Here is a 16457-nt window from a genome sequence, read left to right as displayed (position 1 = left end):
AACAAGGGACAAGCCGAGACATCCTACCTGCGTTCTGCCTCTGTCTCGTCGCATTAAGCCATGTAACCTGAACTCCAAGGAATTAGTCTCCAGACACGGTCACGGAAGATCAATTCTTATCGCTCAATGCCTCAATAGGAACCAACTGTAAATCGATTAAAACACTAATACGCACAGCCTGTCTGATTGCTGCAGTATTGCAGTATCTCGCAATCAACAGCTGAAGCTGTCCGTTAATCTGTAACACACCACTGTATTCTAGGTGGAAAAAGAAATCAGGTTTTGTTTCTTGAATGTAAACATAAAGAGAAATTCCGCAATATGTACTTATGCTATACAGGTCCTGTACAGCAGTGTGCTGTAGTGTTAAGGAGCAGAGCCTGAAACCCAAAGGTGGCTGGTTTGATTCCCAGACAGGGGTAGTTCACCTGAATTGCTTCAGTAAAAATCCAACTGTAAATGGATGACATATTATAGGATATATATAGTGTAAGATATGGTGTAGGATATGTAAGTTCCTCTGTAAGTCTCTCTGGATAAGGGCATCTGCTAAGCAATTGTAATAATGTATTGTGTAGCACTTCATCACATAAAAAGATACTGACTTATGGACAGTTCACAATTGACTCACACTTCACTCTTGGCAAACTTCCCCCCATATTTGGCTCTCCTGCTTTGGTGTGTTTCAGACTCGCGCATCAAATAGGAAGGAAAATATGTTCCTTTGACAGCTTGGTAATGGAGAAGGGCCATGGTGACTTTGGCGTGCCATATAAAAAAGAATAACAGCGATGAAAAGTGTCACATTTAATCAGTCGCGGCATATCAGGAGTCTGCAGGACTGTCTCGGAGTTGACCTTGTCGATTATCACTGGAGCCAAATTGCCGTCACCAAGACTGCAAGAGTGTTGGGGCGGGCGGGTGTGGGGGTGGGATGCAGGGTGCTAAAATCATGCACAAAGCCCGTGCTCTGTCACATCCAGAGTCGGTGATTACAACCACTGTGCCAAATCTAATATTCAACAGAAACACATTCGATGTTAAATTCATGAACATGGAACTCTGGAGGTAAGATGGCTCAGTCCTCGTAACAAAAAATACTTCTACCCGGGGTTGCAGAATTCAGTACAAGCACGTAATCTGAACATTTCTAGGAAAATCCTTACTTTTGCAAGATGTGTTCTTGTAGGTCTCTGAAATCTCTGAGGCGTCTCCAGGTGGCCTATTGTAAATCTTTCCTGTAGCCTCACACACAGAAACCGTGCTGGCTCTGAATCATTTACCTCAGATGGCTGCACAAATGATCATATGCCACAGTCCCAGGGCATAATTCGCTCGGCACTCGCACGGCCAATGGTCACCTTCACCCCATCATCCTCACTAAGTCTATAAGGTGGCACCTCCCTTTCAGCTTAGCTTAGTCTCATCGATCGGAGAGCCATCTGATTCCTTTTGGGCCCGACAGTTCAGGGGAGACAGACTCGGACCTGTCCTTTGAACGAGAACCGGCGCTGACATCGGGGCAGGCGCCAGTGGAACCACTCTGCAAGGCATGTTATAAATAAACTGTAGCCCCTCTGGGTGCCGCAGCGTTAGCATGCGCGGCGCAGGCCTGGTGCTCACAAAAATAAAAGGTTACCACCTCTGCCTTCAGTCACAAAAGAGCGCAATCAACGCGGCAAGTGACCAAATCAGCCTCTCATCTGCCGCGCTCAGAATTAAAGGCTGAAACAAATGAAGATAAAAGGCCATCATCCTGCAACAACATTTATTTCTCTCTCTGTCTCTCTGTATATATATATATATATATATATATATATATATTCTGTATATATATATATATATATATATATATATATATATATATATATATATATATATATATATATATATGTATATATACATGTATATATATATATTTAGAGAAAGAGAGAGAGAGAGAGAGAGAGAGAGATGGACAGGCAGACAGAAAGATATAGGTTTCTCACTATGATGTAACTTCCTAATAGGACACTGAGAGCACAGGTTAAGGATCTTGCTCAAGGATATACCAGCAGTGGCATTCAGCCCTGCCACCCTGCAGTTATAAGCCCCAGTCTCTTCCCTTTTTCCTTGCCACTGCTCCATGCTGCTGCTTCAGCTGTGAAAAGATGCAGACTCTACCCTGAAGCACATACAGGAATGCGGCTTAATGATCAGGTTCAGGTTCAGACCACATTTCAGCACTCTATCCAAAATCAGTCTGAAACAAGTAAAGAGAGGGAGTCAGAAGGCAAAAAAAAAGCTGGCTGCTGGTGCAGGACAACATCTGCGGCAACAGCTAATGCGGGAGGGAGGCCTGGCAGACAGCAAATCAATGGAAGGAACTGCGAACGCGGGACGTGGAGTCAATTAATTGTAAATGGGCAGCATGCTTTCTGGAGCTGACGCGCTCAATGACGGTTAACCCTTCAATAAAGCTGATCCGCTGAGCCAGCCCGTGTGCTCCGGCTCCGTGCGATATCTGAAGGCTGGTTGGCTCCAGTCAGACAGCACCTCTCCCGCCTCGCCTCGGGCCAGCGCTCATTACAGATCCTAAAAACAGCCAGACTACAGAGGAGTGTCAGAGTCTGGCGTCGGAGTGACGTACCAGGGCCAGTGAGGGGCTCTCAAAACACCAGGTAGGGAGGGTAGCAAGGAGGAAAAGATGTACTAAATATCACAGCATCCAATCTTGTTTTTAATTCCAGAATTTGCTAGTTAATTTTATTCTTGTCTGTCAGGACACACACACATTATATAGTTTAAAAGAATCTCAAATCTGTGTATGTCCTCATTGCAGGGTATACAATACATACTGACAGACCTGTTAAGCAGTTCCCTACCCATTTCAAAGCCCTTGGGCACAGGCCAATCTATCTATATGAAAAAAGCATGTTACAGTAAGATTACATATAATGAGATCATATAACTATAAGATTCTACAAGATAAAAAACCACAGCATTAAGTATAATTTGATGACAGCAAACCACGTCTCCTCTTGTAGAACTCAGGGCATACACGCATAACAAAGCCAAATTAAAACACTGATATCCTCCCATTCACTTCATATTGCTAATAGATACAGCCTTAGGATATGCCACAGAGTCCCAGCACATATCAGAGGACAGCAGAGAGACATTAGAGGAAAGCAGAGAGACAAAACGGGCATCAGTTTACAGCCGACACTTTCTGCAATGAAATAAAGGCCGACTATTGACCATACCACAGCAATGCCTGAAACAATGGCTTTCTGTGGCACTGCTGTAAAAATCCTGAAAGACCTAACCTCCATGTTCCTGGGTCACCTGGGCCGGTTGGTGCGGAGGTGCAAAGCGTCGAGGAATTGCCGCATGTTGGTTTTTGGGAGCGTGGCGGGTACGTGGCGTTCCTGAACCTTTGCTGCAGGCGACGGGCTGATAGAGACAGCTCCGCGCCTTTGCCGCCCGCTCACAACAGAGACCTCATTAAGAGGGAAAGCGGCAAGAAAACGACAGAATGAAATCAGCAAATGAGCAAATAAATAAATAAAGGGTGGTATCCGGAGAGTGCCTGCCCCCCCCCCCCCCTCCTCTCAGCGAGTCCGGCTCGAAATGAGATGGATAAATACCACCGCCGGGTGCTCTGCACGGCCGCCGAATCAGCAGCACGAGCAGGGCACCGGTGCAGCGGCATAATTAGCACGGTTCGGAATGCTATTATTAAAATGTATGTCACCCCCTGGAGCCGGGACCCAGATCAGGAGATGTGGACTAAGTAGGAGGAAAAAACACGTGCAAATTCACGCCGTCACTCCCTGCGGACATCTGCGGCATGACCTGTCTCATAGCAGGAAGTTTGTTTCTGGTCACTTTTGGCTCTGCCTTGTTCCCATCATGCTGTAAGGTTTCCACTGTCCTATGGCACACCCTATTAGCAAGGTGAGGATGCACCGCAATGATGGTAAATGCTGAAATGACTGGGAGCCAAACACTCTAAGCATTTTAAAATGGTTTGAAATGTCAAGAGTCATTTCAAAAGGCATTGCGATGGGTATTGCATCCGAATGCAATAAAGTGATGTTTTGGCAGATAAGAGGCCTGAGATTTTAGGCTAATTATATTCTCTCCTTTTCACTCTAAGGGGTAATATATTCGTTAAAATGGATAAATAAACTGGAATTTGGAATAAGCTCAAAATTTCTCTTTCAGCCACAATTGCAAAAATAAGTAAGAATCAAGATGGAGCATTTTGCTTATGGCTCTTCACTGCAGTACAGTTCTGCTCTGTCTTTGTGAATTTATCCCTGCCTTTCATGTTATGCGTATTCAAGATTTCATCAGATGTGCCAATCCAACACAATTGGTCACACCACAGTACACAACACACCCCCCCGCACAACACTACACATTACAACACCAGACAATCAAACAAGGTGCAAGGAGCTTCTCAACATTATGCAACGCAACCCACTTCAGAGCACAAAACAACAGAGGAAGAGATTACACAACACAGCTCATTACAAGACCAAACCACAAGGCAAAACAGCACAACACAGCCCACACACTTTGGATGAGGACACCGCAGAGGACTTCAGTAAATCCCGAGGAAGAAGCTGACAGGCCACCAGGGACAGGCTCTCCTACAGTGCTGATGAACGTTACTGATTATGGCTGCCCTGACACAAAGGAGCACATCAGGTGTTAATCAGCTCAGACTAAAATTGATTAAACACTCAACTATTGTCTGTTAAAAATGGCTCTTCTCTCCATGGGACAAAAAATTATAAAGCATTCATTTTAAACTTTTCAAGTTTAAAATGTCAACACATCAATCAATCAGTAAGGCACCTCAGACTTTATCGTCTTTTCTACTGGTAAGAAGGTCCAGGGCAGGCCACGCACCTGCCTGCATAGCCTCTGACAGCGTTATCCAGACTCCATCCCTCATATGCATTTTTCATGTGACAGACAACATAAAAAATTGATCTGCTTGATTATTGTTGTCACAATGGTCACGGCACTAATCAGGGGTTTTGAGCTGATCTTGGGCCAAAAAATTTGCTCATTTCTCACCTCAGAGCTGTCAAAAAGAGGTAAGACTTTTCATTCAGTTTCAGGGGTGCTGTGTATCACTTATGCTGAAAATAGCAACACCAACCTTTACCATATCATCTTCTCAGAAAAATACATATGTAGGAAAGGAATTTCATTGTCTCCTTTCCAAAATAATGTGCACCCCAGAGTTACAGGATAACATGTGTCGTCTATGGTTGTCATAACAACCACAGGACACTGAAGGAAATTTAAAATGGGGTTTTGAAAATTGAGAAGAAAGGAGCGGCCATGTGCCGGGCCTCTCCCTTTCAATACTGAGATGGCGAGGGGAAAAATAGCTTAAGGCCTTGAATTTGGATCACACCCTGGAAGGTCCTCCCTGCGCCATTAAAAAAAAAAATAAACCCAGAGTTCTGGCTAGGCTGTGAGAGAGGAGGAACAACAGTCAGAGAAAGGACAACTCTCAGGGAGTCAAGGAACAGAAGGAAATGGCAGAAAAATGGACAGAGCCTATAACCAAGTTTAAGAAACTGTTATGCTTTTTTGTTTTAGCTGGGTATGTAAATGCCAGAAAGCACCTCACCACAATGTTTTTATTTCCATTTCACAGGTTAACCAGGCAGTTACCCTGGACTATCCATGCCTTAAGAAGAACTCATATATAGATCTCATTTTCTCTCCATCTGTGCTCACAGAGGTGACTTCTGCCTTAATCTTCCCACACAGTATGTTCTGACAGATGAGGAACAGTCACAATTTTTACCATCCTGCTTTTTTTCCAGCCTTCAGGACAACGTACCAATTGAAACATTACACCCATTTGTTTCTATGTCTTGACAAATAGACAGCTCTCACTGTGCAGAGTGGGATGTAAACAATACATACAAGACCTTCAATGGAAGTCATGGAATTTGCTGATAGATGCGGGAGAGAGTGAATTACTATGACAAGGATGCAAATATTGTAATTTATTGTGAAATCTGACATGTGTTGTTATTTACATTTCAGGCAGCATTTGTGCCTGCATTTGTGCCAGCTGTAAACCATACATTGTAACATTGTATCTGCTTGACTTCAAATATTGATTGTTGAAAAAAGCATCTGTGAGCAGCTTTAAATTCCATTCATTCCATTTCTATTTGTCTGCATTAGTTAAATGAAGGCAAGTTTGTTATAACAGATTATGATTTTAGGCCAGAATCATTTTTTGCCAAATTTCCCCCTTGCCCTCTGTACAAGGCCCTGTCTTCAGACGTTGAAGCAATGCAATTTCAATTAACAAAAGAAAGGTGTGTTCACACAGGCGAGGGCTCCGATATATTGTTCTGTATTGTCAGCGCCAATTCAATTTAATTCTCAGAGTGCCTGCAGGAAACTGTTACAAGCTGAACTGACCCCCTATTCTTAGTACATTTCCTGTCTATTCTTGCAAATATCCTCAAGAGGTGCTTCAGATAAATCCTGCTCCTTCTTAATTACATTAGGAAAAAAGGAAAAAAAGAGATCACTTATTATTGACTTATAATCAGGCAATTAACTACAGTTTAATTACATGGGCTAAGTAATTACCGTGTTACTACAAGATGGTAATATCTAAGTGCTGTGCAAGCCCAACCTTTACACAACTTGTGTAATTAAGCATTGTGATCAATTCAGGGTGAGAGTTAGAAGATGGCTGTGGTTATGTTTGAGCTAACACTGAGAAGAGGGTTATGGATAGGCATACAGCCATGATCATTCTCTTAATCTGTGTAATTAATTGAACTGCAAATACAAATGAGTTACTTTGCATCAGGATTTAGATGCACCATACATGCACAGCAGTTGCCAAGTAGAAATGTTATGATATGGCTAAAACTGCATGCAATGCATTCCAAAACCCCATATCTTCTGCATAGCTGTATATAGTGATATTGTTATTGACAGTAAGCACAAGTAACACAGAAAAAACAGGTGTCATCCTACAGACTCAGAAAGAACCTAGAGCAATGAGTGAAAATGAAAAGCGTCAGATTCCCAATGCCTTCAGCGTGAGTCGAAGTGCTTTTACAGTCACAGAGGAGAAAGAGGGAAGAGGAGTCTGGAATCACCTTAGGGAATAGAACTCGACTTCAGGCTTTATTCAGAACGGCGCCTAAAATAATGAAAGGAGAATCACGCGCTGCAAAACCTCGGGCGGCGGGTGGCTTCGAGACCCCGTCCCTGCCTCCCTCTGCGGCGCGCTGCTCCGCTCCGGCTTCGCACTCGCGGCTGCATGCTCACATGTCCACCCGCACCCGCCGAGCAACGGACCGGGGGGCCGAGCGGCTGCAGCACTGAACCTCACACACACGCTGGAGGACAGGTATAACCACGGCCTTCCCGGTTCTAAAAATGCAGACACCAGCACCCTTATTTCCACAAGGGGCCGAGCCGTCGCTACCTGGCATGAGCTACTGCATCAGCTATGTGTACATACTGGATGATTCTGCTTAAAAAATATTATACTTTAATTTTACTAGCATTGCAGAGAGCGTAGTCATTACTATTCGGAAAAATTAACATTATTCCATAGATGTCTGTATTCACATTTATTCACAGCTAAGTTCATTTGCATATGCTCCTCAGGCATTGGATTACCCTGACAGTACTTTTCCTTTAGTGTTTCATGAGGTCCTGGCATTTTTGACCATTCTCCCAGACAGAACGGCTCTAGGTCATTCAGATCTTCTGGCTTTTCTTTGCGAACTGCTTTTTTAAGTTTGATTCACAAATATTGAATTAATATGAGGTCTGGAGATGTCAGAACATTTATTTTGTGCTTAGAGTCATGACATTTAATCATATCTCTTCTTGACAGAGGGAGTCAGGTTTTTTGGCCAAAATATCCTGATATATACCAAGTCCATGTCAGTTCCTACAAGGACTTCAGGATCTATAGGTACAAAATAACTCCAGAACATAACTGACTTCCATAGCTGTCTCTCAGCTGTGAAGGTTGATGACCAAGATGTGCAGCCTTTGAAGAGTTCTCTGACCTTTACAATGATACATCCAATTGAATTTCTTCTGTTACCTCCTTTCACAGACCAGGCAAAAAGTAAGTCTTCCAAAACTTCCAAAAAGCAAAGAATTTCTGTGGATCTTTCTTGTTGGATTTATGTAAAAGACTACTTAAGGGTGTGACTAAATGTAACCCTTATATTTCGAGAGTAAAATCCATTATTTTCGAACAATATGAATTTTCACTCTGCAATGCTATTGAGACTTCTTTCTTGTGAGCAGAAGAAATGAGCCAATATGCAGATTCTTCCTGATAGCTTGTTTTTTTATTCCTGTTTGATCAGGGGTGTGGATAAATTCTCAGAGCACTGTACACATATATATTTATAGAAACAGGGCACATGTTGGAAAGTGTCACCGTTCCTATCTCCTCATCTTGAGTCGACCCCCCTCCCCTCCTCCTCCTCCTCCTCCTCCCTTGTACACTGACATGATAACTAAATCTCATTCTTCTCACTGCATTGACACCCACTGGGACTGTTTGGAGAAGCAAATCTCCAGTAAACAACGTATCACCGAGACATCTCGACTAAAGCCGACTGCCAACAGACGCACCCCGCAAAGCACGCTATGGCATCTGTTGCTGTAAACGTGTCTAACGGGAGATAAGCTTGGGCAGACTCGGCCCTGCTCACCACACGTGTTCGGAGGGAGCCATCGGCAGCCGCTCTTGTGCTCAAGGCTACAGAGAAAGCGGGCGATTCCACGTCGGAGCGGTACCCACCATGCCGACATAATCGGCAACAGAAGGAGAGGTTTTTCACATCGTTCATTATGTACTCGCCTCTCCTCTGAAGTGACTGAAGGATTCATTTGGCCAAAAGACGACAACCAAATCCACAGTGTAGACTTATTTCCTCTGAAGTGCCTAAACTCAAAACGGCCAGAAGACCGATTAAAAAAAAAAGCCCTCTTGCGTGACTGGCCTGCTGGCTGGTGCTGGCTGACCCAACAGTTTGAAATGTGCCTCTTTTGAAGTGGTAAGCACTTTGGAGAGACAGTGGAAGAGAACCTCGGCCTAGATGTGCACAGACCGGGGAGCAGTTTGATCGAAGCCCATTGGCTAAATTAATGTGCTTGAGCCGTCCATCCCCAGAGAAGTTTGCCTCGGTGCAGTTCCCTTCCTCAGTATCCGTACATCTATGCCATAAGTCTTCTTCTGCTCACAGAAAGCTGTCACAGCCCGCTACTGAGAATGGGTGAGCATCCAGGCTGTTGGCTCCTCTCTCACAGTGTGAGGCATAGTTAATGAAAGCTCGCCTCAGACTGTCGAGGTTGATTCTCTTTATGAGGAGTCAGGCAAGGGATGTGAGAAAACTGTGCTTTTGGTTTGTTTCTATGGTATTTAACCACAATATGGTACCATAACAGTCAGGGGTTGTTAATGACAGGGGTTTGATCTGCAGAAACTCCTTTATTCTTCCTTTACAGCACAAATAGTGTATCAGAATGTTGCAGGTTCAATTGCCATAAGGTCAGTACTTCCCAAACCCAATCAGTAAGTAAAGTATATACAGCTATTTAAATGGATGAACTGTAACCAACAAAAAGGAAATAACAAGTTGAGCACATATTTTAGAGATCTGTTTGCCCATTTTCCTCAGACTGAGGAAGACTGCAGCAAGAGACTGCAGTTTTCTGCACACCTTCGACTTCTGCACTGGGACAAACAAGACATGCACAAACTGGAGTGATGCAGAATGAAATGTTGGAGAAACATGGTCCCACATCATATTTAGAGATGTAAATGCTGGAGGAAACACCTTGAGACCCGGTTCACATACATCTATGTTGTATATTCATTTTGCTATCAGTTATATAATGCTACAGTATCACACTGTATTATATCATTATAAATATTTTCATTTTGTATCTTGTCATTTTTATTCTTTATCTTCTTCTTTATTCCTCTTTATTTCTTATGATCAGAGCATCATCTGTGCAAAACCACTGTAGTTAAAATGCAGCCACCCATGTGTGCTTGACTCTGATACCCAGTGAACTCCCAGGTCTGTCCCCGTTGTTCCCCCCCTGTGGGCCTGCCAGCCCCCGGAGACCAGATGCTGTGAGTTGCGGGCAGGCCAGAGGTGGGTGCGGCGACCAGGTGTTGCGGGTATGACCTTCCCTGCGCACCCGCTGGTGCGGTTCCAGCCTGCTGCCCAAGACCAGACCTCGGTGCCAGCACGACAAGGAGGGGGGACACCGGCGGACAGCCCTCGCGCGAGGAGGTAGGCACAGATGGGTGCATGCCAAATCTTATGGCGCGGGTGGAGGTGACCACCCCTGCAATGCTGGCTTCCACACCTGTTCTATATGAGGGCAACTGAACACTAGTGCCCAGGGCCTCACAACATGGTGTGGGAGCCAGCCCAACGAGGCACTCCCCCAAGGTTGGCTTCAACATCACAGGACGAGACCTCGACCGAAAGGAGAGGGAACAGCGCTCCCTGGCCAAAAGCAAGTGCACCCAAAGACAGATGTGGCCTGCAAAATATTTCTGCCTTCCTGCAGATAATTACATTATTATTCATTTTCTGAGCAGATGCCCTTTGCAGGGTGACCTACGCAGCTTACAATTTGCACGTTAACCATTTGTATGGCTGGATATTTCACCCAGCCAATTCCAGATAGTAGCATCATCACCTACGATGTGAAGCTGCATCCTTTTGGACACAAGTCCAGTTTTATAACCAATGCTTCACATAGTCATGTTCAATTAACGAGAAAACAAGGCACCATGTCAGGATTTCACCAAGCTCCTCATTAATGCAGTCTTCTCCTTACTCTCCTCACTCCTTTGTCATAACAGGACCTACAAAGACTTCATAAGAAAAAAACTTACAGCCTTAAAGACCATTTAAATTCACTTTTTCTTCCTCCCTGGACTCTATCTGCATTATCAGTCCAGTTTGTTTTCACTGTATTAATTTGGATAGAAGAGGAAGCAAAATTTAGTTTGATGAGGTGGTCTTTGTTGCCTAATATCCAAACGAGACAGGCCTCTCTCATGGGTATTTTATAAATAAAAATTTCCTTTTGGAAAACTGCAAGCCCTGAAAATGCTACAAGAGCTCACCCCTGTCCTACAGTGTGTTTTGGTAAAGTATTTTGAAATATGCCCTTCAGAAAGCTCATAAAAGACTTTCATTACTTGTGTCCTTTGTGACAAAAAAACCTTTCCCTTTGTCAAATCAAGAATGATTGTATTGATTATAGTCCTGCACGAGAGGACTGACCAATTTTCCCCCTCACTTCTGCACTGTGGAGACTACTAATTGGCCCATGCACCTCAATAATGCTACACAAACTGATTAGACCAATCGAACCTGTGACAGCATCAGTAACAAACATCATGTGATAGATTTACAAACAGTCCATGCTTTGACTGAACAGAATTACCACAGACTAATCCATTTCAGGATAAACTACTGACTACTGCCAATCAGTACAACTGACTAATGATTGGCTGATGACTTCTCTTACATCTTTAGCTGGATGAGGCAGTACACGGTCAGGTTGACAGCACTGCTCTAGCAGAATGCTTACATTATATAATATTTGTGGTAAACTAAACACATGTAAAACACTCCTGTCATTTTAATTTAATTTAAATTAATTTAATTTAATGTAATTTAATCCATCACAGACTGTCAAGGTGACACAATTTTAAGTGCAATCTTGATTTTTTTCCCACGAAAATATTCAACAGTAGCTTTACATTTCAAGCATTCTACCAGCACGTGAGCCTGTTTCGAAGGGCAGTATGAGATAAATGGGCTTGCTAGGCATTAATCCTAACACATCAACATACCTCGACAGTTTGAACATAAAAATCATAACAATGTACAAGCTGTACTCATGACTGTATGCTTCAGACAGTATACATATATACTGGTCATTGTCCTCTGTTCTGACATACAGGTGTGTTCCCTTTAACATCATCTCCTCAGTCCTCCTCCTCACTTACCTTTACTTTCTGCTGATGACTTTACCTCCCTGCTCACCATGAAAGTGACTAATCTTCACAATAACTTCAATGATTCTCCACAACCCCCACAACTTTTCCTGAATCTGCCACTGAGTCATGCCTCTTCCTGCCCTCACTGCTGCTCTTCTTGACTCTTGGGTCAGAGCCTTGAATATATCACTTGTCTTCTGGACTCTGTGTCCATTGTTCTTCTCCAAGCCATTTTCCCTGGACTCGTCCCCTTTATGTCCTCTGTCAATAATACATCCCTTATTTCACATATTCTTCTCCGCCTACCTTTAAAGTGTATTGGATTATGCCCTCTAAAACATAATCTTGATCATTCAAGACACAAAACAACGGTCTCTGTACTTTCCATCAGGCTACACCACACACATCTGCATTTCTTTTCCACATTACTCTTCTCTGTCCCTTCCTCTCAGGTCTGGATTTCTCTTCTTTCATTAAACAGATACTTCTTCTCTATCTATGGCAGACTCTCTACGCCTTCTTAATACTTCCTGTTCTCTTTCTGCTGCTTTTGATACGGTTGATCACTTCATTATTTTTTTCTCATGTAAGTGAGATTGTTCTAGTCTTACATGACTGATTGCTCTTATTAAGTTGCCAGCAGAGGTCCTTGGCCTGCTTATTACCTTACTGCTGCTGGAGTACCCCAAGGCTCTGTTTAGGGTCTGATTGGGCTTTCTCTGTGTATCCCATGTCTAGGTCCTATAACTGCTTCTTCACATTTCTCAAATAGCTTTTTTTGTAGATGATGCAGATTTTTCTCATTCCCCTCAGGTTTCCTCTTATTTTTAGTGTCTTTCTCAAAGATCATTGTAGGTCTACTGTAATCCTTCCATATTTCACCTCTTATTTCTCCATAATCCTTCATCCCGTTTTCATTCACTTCTTTTTGTTTTCATTTCTCAGAGTCTCAGGAGTCTAATGCTCTCAACCACTCTCTTCTGCTAAACAAAACACTTGGGAAACACCCTCAGTTCCTATCTGTATCTTGCACAATCATTTTTGTAAACTTTTCCTCTCTTCTCTCACTTTACAAGTGTGAATGAGCTGAATTTCCTCTGCACTGTAGTTTTGATTCTGCCATAATTTTTATGCCCCAGGTAATTTGATCACGTATCTTTCTCAATGCTATGTTTTTTCCTCACTCAGATATTGTCCCTTAACTTCTTTTAGTCTGACCATTATATCTCTCCCCTTTTTATTACACATTTACTGTGTGTAATATGTGCAGGGTTTATTCAAATGTATTTCCTTTGTAAAACATTTATTTGATATTCTTTTTAGTGTGATTACATCATACACTGCAAGCCACCTGACAAAAGGATGTGTTAAATGAGATGATGATGATGATGATGATGATGATGATGATGATGGTGATGATGGTGATTACGATTGAGATGGTAATGGTGACAATGACGATGATGATTACGACAACGATGATGATGATGACGACAACGACAAATAGTTATTAGTATTACTCCAAAGAAAGAATTGTGCCAAATATTGCTGGGCTTCCATATACATTCTTTTTGAGGGAAATGAGCAAATTCTCTGTTAAAATCCATTTTAGATGTATTGACTGGCTGTGAAAAACACCACCAGCATTTGGAGCACACTATAAATTAAAAAGAGCATAGGACATGGCTACTGCCACAGGCATATATGTGCATATGGGTGTGTGTGTGTGTGTGTGTGTGTGTATTTGTAGGGACTGTATTGCATTTCTATCCAACTGGAAGTCAGTGATGCAGATGCAGGCTATTAATGGAATAAGTGCTATCTATATACAATATATTTATGTATTCCTGACTGCAAAGATTAGGAATGCATAAATGCCTACCCTTTCAGTCCTACCAAATTTGCATTTTGCATGCATATCATCATGGGTAATGTCCTATTAGGTCATTTCGTGCTCTGGGAACAGCTTTCTTCAAAAGGTATGCTGATTCTACCTTTGACTCTCACTTCAACCTACAGGGATGTGGGCTGATTTGTGAAGGCGTTTCTATGTTTATTGAATATGTCCATCCCAATTTTGTTTTTATTTAGGGCAGTCTATTCCGAGGCAAGAACAGACTGTCAATAAAAATTCGCGTGATTGCATACATATATTTGTATTAGCATGTTAAGAGCAGGTGTATTATTGGAAACACTTTGAAACACAGTTTTCCGGTCGTTTTATGGTTCACAGCTTTGAGGGGACCTGTTCACATTAACAAAGAGAAATAGTTTTAATTTGTTAGTGAAAGCGAAATATCAAGCCCTCCGCTAAAATCGCCGAGCCGCACACCGTCATACCAATCACCCCCAAATACAGGAAGCATTCAATGTTTCAATTCGGTGACCGATTTTATGGTCTCTAATCAATGGATATGACAATACAGTAACAGACATTTCAAACTTGAGAGACTAACTACAACGATCGAAAAGATAAGCATAAAACAGTGACGTTATAATGATCCGACGCGATCTCCAACCTGATAGCGCCAAAATGCAGTTTATTTAGCGCGAAGAAATTAGAAATTAGCTATCTAATTTTATTACATTTTGTAAGAAAGTAAAAAATGTCCACCATATGTAGCAACATAACCACACTGAAAATAAGACTACAGTAGAAGCAGTCTAAAGACAATATCGCTTTACTGATATCTGACACATTTCGACTGAAATGAGGAAAATGGCAATATTCAGACTGGATTTCGATATATAAAGACTTGAGCCATTGTTGTTCCCTGCGCTGTCAAATCGTTACCCGCGGAACAATGCAACGACAAAATTCAACACCTTGGCAACATCAAAAATAAAAGAGCCCCCGCCCTATCTCTATCTTCGTTCTTATCAATCAAAATCTGGATGGGACCCACGGCCAAGGTCCCTGTGCTCAATTACTTGTATCGTTCTTTTACATGGGAATAACAGCCAGCGTTCGGTTGTACTAAACGTACCGTTTCCAGAGATATGGTTCTCTACCTCGGCGTGTCCACCTTGTCTGGAAGAGGCACTAAGTTGGATGTAGAGTCCCGTGTAATGTAAAATCCCTATTATCACTCCAAAAGCTCCCATCGCTTTTGTTTGAGATTCCAGTATTCTTTGCCACTCTTTCACATTAGGCGGAAAGAAATCTTGAAAACCCAGTTCACGTCCTAGGGGACTATCCTCCCGGCTTCAAAATTGCTCCCTATGCAGGTCAATGATACGAGCTGCCTCAGTTGGTCTGTGTACTGCAGCCGCTTGTTACTGCCTATCGTCGCCTTCCCGAGCTTCAGCCTGCTTGCATCTGAGGGCCTGCCAACTGCGGCGGAAGGAGATCTCTTCCGAAAAGGGAAAGGGGAGTACCCAGGCTGGCAATAGGGAATATCAATTAGGCGGAGGGATCTGAGCCAGTGATTTATTCATTAAACTTTTACAAGGCTCTAATTCTTAAAGCTATAGGGGCATATCAAACAACCGACCTACAGGAATAACTGATAGATAATCCTTAAAGGCTTTGGGAAATCAAGTAAAGTATACGGTATCGATTCAGCGCATATAGCAGATGTGTAAAAACCATCAATTACGTTAACCCAACAGCACCCAAGTTCATAACTAAGACGACATTAAACAGAATTATATTGCAATACATAAAAGCAATAGTCAACGTTATTACAACGTTTATCTGGGTGAGATTGGTGCTTCAAGAATGCTGCAATACCTATTTGTAATAGCCTATTTTACAAATTTTAGTTGAGCTCTTTTTAGAACCTTATTTAACAGATATACTGCTATGAAACGTGTCTTTTATTTTATTAAATTGTATTGAATTGTGACCGGATGGAGCCGGAACACAATAGCTTAGAAATGCACAGCAATGGTTTGAAACTTGTGGGAAAAAAAGAAAAAGAAAAAGTTACTGTATGACAGCCGGTGACTGTGTCTGACACATAATGGAAAACAAATTTTGATGTCAGGCCTTTTTGAATGTATGAACGTGTCTTACCCGTTGTTATCTATCGTTCTGCAATTGCATTTGTGGATCCGGAAGATTTATCCGCGGTAGCAGAGGTGAACACATCACCGCGCTGAACAGAAGACTCATTGAGGATTCCGAAGGAAGAAGAAATGTTCTAACCGCGCCTGGCAGCTAGCTATTAGCCATGCCAAAGCGCGCACGGCAACATCATGCATAGTTAATGTTTACAGTTCAAACAGACGGCTGTGATGGGATCACAGGGAGATATGATTAAGGAAAAAGGCAAGGATGGAGCGACACATTCCTTTCTTCCTCACAAAAGAATAAACACCTAATACATCAGGCGTTGCTTTATTATCCAGTAATTATTTTACAGTATAATACTAAAAATCATTTAAAAACAAAAGGAACTAT

General features: G+C 42.5%; 1 protein-coding gene across 1 annotated transcript in view; it reads right to left on the bottom strand.

The window, feature by feature from the left end:
- The window catches only part of LOC118781122 (V-set and transmembrane domain-containing protein 2-like protein), a 35373-nt gene extending 20033 nt beyond the window's left edge, over positions 1-15340 (bottom strand). The window contains exon 1 of the mRNA XM_036534016.1: positions 15040-15340. Within this exon, the coding sequence (XP_036389909.1) occupies positions 15040-15157 (118 nt within the window). The 5' untranslated portion in view covers positions 15158-15340. The remainder of the gene's footprint in view (positions 1-15039) is intronic.
- Between the last annotated feature and the right edge of the window lie 1117 nt (positions 15341-16457).

The sequence above is a fragment of the Megalops cyprinoides genome, chromosome 7 (genome assembly GCF_013368585.1).
Source record: "Megalops cyprinoides isolate fMegCyp1 chromosome 7, fMegCyp1.pri, whole genome shotgun sequence".
NCBI classification, from domain to species: Eukaryota; Metazoa; Chordata; class Actinopteri; order Elopiformes; family Megalopidae; genus Megalops; species Megalops cyprinoides.
Note: the sequence above shows the minus strand (reverse complement) of the source record. Positions and strands in the feature narration are given on the sequence as shown.